This window comes from Quercus lobata, chromosome 12, assembly GCF_001633185.2.
Source record: "Quercus lobata isolate SW786 chromosome 12, ValleyOak3.0 Primary Assembly, whole genome shotgun sequence".
In the NCBI taxonomy this organism is placed as follows: Eukaryota; Viridiplantae; Streptophyta; class Magnoliopsida; order Fagales; family Fagaceae; genus Quercus; species Quercus lobata.
The window spans coordinates 38,488,517-38,493,789 of NC_044915.1; the positions used below are offsets into that span (position 1 = coordinate 38,488,517).

Sequence of the window (5,273 nt, forward strand, 5' to 3'; positions counted from 1 at the left end):
AAAAGATAGGTTTATATTGTTCAAAGTTCATATCAAGCTTATTACTATGCCCATAAATTAGCCTAGGCTTGGTTTGTTGTCTATCAAACCCTATTGTTTACAAGCCTGTTCATGAAGAAATTTATTTTTGCTTGGCCTCAACTCGTTTATTAAACAAGACTAAAACTAAGGATCAAGCTTGATTTATTTATAAACAAATAAACATAAATAGACATTTTATCGAGCAAAGCCCAAAATATATATGAATGGTTTGGTTCATTTATAGTTCTAGCTACAAAGTACGATCACCTTAAGAAAAATATCTGAAAGGGTATGGACTAATTTAAAACAAAAGATAAAAGGTTGAAGAACAAATGTGTAAGCAATAAAAAATTAAATTATCACCTAAGCAAGTTAGTGTTTGTGTATTGCTAATTGTACATTGATTTTTGTGGAGATATGTGGCTTCACCGCTGAGTATGCCTTACAATTTGCACATTATACCTGTTTCATGAAACGCCATATACACCTCAGGTTTCAACTTTCAAGTAACATCAATCACATCAATTTTGGATTGTGTATGTTTCTTTTTCTTCATGGATCACTCTCCACATCAAAAACAAATGGAGATTGTGTCTGTACACAGAGAATCATTATGAGGTATCAAGGTAAATGATGATGTCCGCAGGTGCATATGTTTGCAGCAGACATAATAGCCTTATGATTTAGACCCTGACTAGTTCTCCAGATGTGACTGTTGTAGGAACCTGCACAATTGAGGATGATAACTGCCTAGAAATCATGAGCATGGTTGGCCTAGATTGTGGATTAGCATGTAAGCAAGCAGTTGCAATAGTTAAAATCTTTATCAATTCATCCCGAACCTCACCCGTGGGAGGTTGAAGGCGTTGGTCCAATACATCCTTCAACAATATGTTAGCCGATGGGGAAAATGCAGAATAGATGAAATCACCAGGATGATTTCCTTTGATCACTTCAAGTGCTAAAACTCCAAAACTATAGACATCACATTTCTCAGTCACCTGCATAGTGTAAGCAAGCTCTGCCAAAATTTGGGAGAGTTGAGAGTCATCATTATTGATTTATTGATGCTTTCTTTACTCAATGTAAAATTGACAAAAGTGTAAATAATTTTTACCTGGTGCAACATATCCATATGTGCCTACAAAGCTTGTCCAATTTGATGAGTCTTGCTTCAGAAGTTTAGCAGTGCCAAAATCAGAGACATGAGCTACATAATCAGAATCCAGCAAAACATTCTTGCTTGATATGTCTCTATGAACAATTGGCGGTGAGCAATCATGGTGCATGTATGCCATGGCATGTGAAACCCCTTTAACAATATTCACCCTTCTACTCCAATCCAATTCTTTAGCTTCTTCTTCTTTGCTTAGGATTGTGGCCAAGCTGCCCTTCTCAAGGTATTCATACATCAACAACGAGTGTTGTGTGCTTGAACAAAAACCATATAGTTTCACAATGTTTCGGTGCCAAATTTCTGTTAGTGCCACTATCTCATTATGAAACTCCTTCTGATCTATCAAATCACCGTCACACGATGAAGCATGGATTTTCTTTACAGCTATAATATCACCCGAAGGCAATTGTGCTTTATAAACGCTTCCATATCCACCACTCCCAAGGCAATATACAGCATCAAAATTCCCAGTGGCTGCTAAAATTTCTTTATACATTTCTTTCCCATCAAAGGTTGATATGGGATACAAGTTTTCATTTTGTATATTTCGTGGCTTTCTCCCTTTCCTTATAAAACTTGTCAGTCCCATAAATGCAAACAGTAGTACAAATACTCCCAAAAGGGGAAATATGATCGTGAACACGAGATCATGAATTCTCTGTTTTTTGTCTTTGGTGATCAGTTGACAAGGTTGTAGTCCTTTCACCTCTCCACACAATCCCTTGTTCCCCTCCAATGCTTCAATTGAAGCATTTTGAAATGCTTTGATGTTGGGAATCTGACCCTAGAATTGATTGTATGCTATGTTGACATCCAACAAGCCGTACAGTTTCTCAAAAGCTGTTAGAGAACCAGAGAAATTCTTATGGGATATATTCATGTTCAGCAAGCTTTGCAAGTTCATAAACTCCATTGGTATCTCTCCTGTGAGATGGTTATGACTCAAATCTAGCACGGACAACTGAACTAACTTTCCCACCTGAATTGGAACTCCTTGGCTGAACTCATTGTAGCTCAAATCCATATAAAATAGGCTTGAGAAGCTACCTACACTTCCTGGAATGGACTTGCTCAATTTGTTATTGGACAAGTCAACATAATCAAGGTTTGTCAAGGATCCAACCTCTGAAGGTATACCACCTGAAAGTTGATTGTTGCTCAATATAAGCTTCACCAAAGAAGTCAACCTTCCCAATTCCTTAGGAATCTCCCCAACTAAATGATTTGAAGAAAGATCAAGAACGCTTAGTTTAGTTATGTTTCCTATCTCAGATGGTATGGTACCACTAATATTATTTCCCCCAAGTTCTAGATCTGTTAGTATTGAGCTCCTTCCCCAGTTAGGTGAAAGTTCACCATGAAGTTTATTGTTGGCAATGTTCATGTAATACAAGTTTGGATAGATGCCAAAAACTTCAGATATATTTCCAATCAGTTGATTTCCATCTAGACGAACTCTATATAAAGTAGTGCAGTTTCTCAAGCTTTTGGGAATTGGACCTGTTAGATTATTACCATTTGCAGTAAAGTTTCGAAGCAATCCATTTTGGCAAATATTTTGAGGCAAATTACCTGTCAATTTGTTTCGGGCCACTCGAAACACAGTCAACTTCATGAGATTTTCCATCTCTTGAGGAATGGAACTAGAGATTAGGTTGTCACGAACATAAAAAATTTCTAATTGGCTCAAATTACCAATTGAACTTGGAAAAGAACCATTGAGTTGATTTACACTCAATTGAAGAAAAACAAGAGACTTCAAGCGTCCAATCTCTTGTGGAATGGCACCTGAAAGACTATTCTGGGAGAGATCAATATAGGTAAGATTTCCTAGTTCACATAATGATGTTGGGATAGAACCAAAAAGATTGTTTTTTTGAAGGCTTAGACATTTCAGTGATTTCAAATTCCCTATTTCCGTAGGGAGGGAACCAGCTAAACTATTGTTATTTATGTAAAGTTCAACCAGGTTGGTGAGATTTCCAAGTTCTAAAGGAATGGAACCAGATAGTAAATTTTGATCGAGACATAAGTAACCAAGATTGCTTAAATTACCCAAAGAAGGAGGTATGGGACCATCTAGATAATTGCTTTGCAAATCAAGCACATTAAGAGACCTTAGCTGACCTATTTCTTGTGGAATTGTGCCATCTAACTTATTCATACCCAAACGCAAGACCTTAAGATTTGTTAGTAGGCCAATTTCTGGTGGGATTTTCCCAGAGAACTGATTCATGGACAGGTTCAAATAGATGAGATTGGAGAGGTTACTAATCTGAGGTGGAATGGTACCAAAGAGTGAGTTCTTACTAAGATCAACATATTCAAGATTAATAAATGAGGAAAATGAAAACTCATGCAGTGAACCCTTCAAGCTTGAATGAGTAAGATTTATTTGGATGACACTTCCAACAGGGTTGCAAGAAATACCAAACCAAGTACATGGTCTAGTGCTTGAATTGAGATTGGTAGAAGAATTGGTGGCATTATTAGGAAGCAAAGTCCATGAAGATAGCTGAGACTGATCTTCATTTTGGAGGCTGGCTTTCCATGTGACAAGAGCATCAGCTTCTTCATTGGACTTAGATGCGGAAGCAACAATTGATGATGAAACAAACAGAACAATCAAAACAAAGGAAATGTGAGAGCATACCTTCTCAAAGGTTGATGATGATCCTATTCCCATAGTTTTGTGTTGGTGTAATTACTATAATGGATAATGATGATAGAGAGCTTCATTTGAGGTAGATAGTATTTCTCATTATTCCTTTCATATTCAAAAAAGAATAAAGATTCTAGCTTGAGAAACTTCATTGTCCATTCCCATCTTCTTGATTTTTATAAATTAAAGTAATTGATTGATGAAGTGGCTTTGAGATTACATTGTGGTCGGTTTGTTTTCGTCGCTTCTAGTAAGGCGATGACTTTTGACATTTTGTATTTTTTTGACTCGTTGTTCAAAGACTTGACATTTTAAGGTAGGAACGTACGAAACTAACAAGCACAGCCGAGGAAAACTTCATCCGGGAGTGATCAAGAGAGAATTTTCACTCTAGGTGTTCATATTTCAAACGCAAGAATCCCAAGGGATTTGAATTCTTGAAGTTGAAAATACTAATACATACCCTTTAAGCGCGTTTGGATAGCAGAATTGAGTTTGTAGATTTGGATTTAAGTGATTAAAATCCAAATTTCTTATTTGGATAATTTTAAAAGATCAAAGATTTGGATTTAACAGAATCCACCAACGATTTTAAACCTATAAAAACCTTAAATTTGAAATGATATCTAAAATCAGTACATTTAAAATTCAAATTCAAGTTTTCAAATGCAATCTTAAATTAGAAAGCTCATGGTGTCATACTATATATTTCAATTTGAAAAAGATACTTAGAAATTTAACAATGTTTGGTGCGGGAGATTTTGCCAACTTTACTTAGTGCAGAGTGCAGACAAGTACTCTTTTATTTTTCTCCCCTTTGTTGAATTTAAAAAAAAATATATATATATATATATATATATATGTTCACATAGAAGCCTACAAATTAGAACAAAGAAAATTAGACAGCATACTGCATTCAAGTCAAAGTATTCAGCCTGGTTCAGTTTAGGTAGACATCATTACACATATGAATATGAATCAAAATGAGAAATTTCTTCGTTCTCAGCTTCTCCATTGTTCAGTTGTTGACACACAAGAATCAAATCGAGAAATTTTATTCATTATCTTCTTCTCCGTGATTTTATTTTGACTTGTTTCATAGAGTTGTCACTTGTCATATACTAGTATTTTAATTTGGAAGCGATTACTAGAAATTGAATATCAATAATGTTTCACATCAAAGTCTCTACCACTCAATTATTCTTTTATTTTCTATTCTTTCTACACTCTGTCTCTTTCTGTTAAACATGTACTTTCTTTAAAAACGTGATGTTCACATAGAGTTGTCATATATTTTAATTTGGAAAATGATTACTGGAAATTGAATATCAAGAATGTTTCACATCAAATTCTCTACCACTCAGTTATTCTTTTATTTTTTATTCTTTCTACTCTTTTCCTGTTAAACATGTA

General features: G+C 35.1%; 1 protein-coding gene across 4 annotated transcripts; it reads right to left on the reverse strand.

Annotated features, from left to right (window-relative positions):
* Window positions 1-323: 323 nt before the first annotated feature.
* On the reverse strand, window positions 324-3,961 carry LOC115972295 (MDIS1-interacting receptor like kinase 2-like). 4 transcript variants are annotated; one of them, XR_004087459.1, is made up of 3 exons: window positions 1,139-3,961; window positions 869-1,042; window positions 324-746 (listed from the first exon to the last, which is right to left on the reverse strand). XR_004087459.1 is itself a non-coding variant. In XM_031092520.1 (3 exons), the coding sequence occupies exons 1-3, from the start codon at window positions 1,785-1,787 to the stop codon at window positions 643-645; spliced, it is 927 nt and encodes a 308-aa protein (XP_030948380.1). In that variant the 5' UTR covers window positions 1,788-1,983; the 3' UTR covers window positions 324-642. The 4 variants fall into 4 exon arrangements, 2 of the variants coding, with proteins under 2 accessions (XP_030948380.1, XP_030948379.1); XM_031092520.1 differs by having other exon boundaries at window positions 1,139-1,983; XR_004087458.1 differs by having other exon boundaries at window positions 324-1,042.
* Window positions 3,962-5,273: the final 1,312 nt, after the last annotated feature.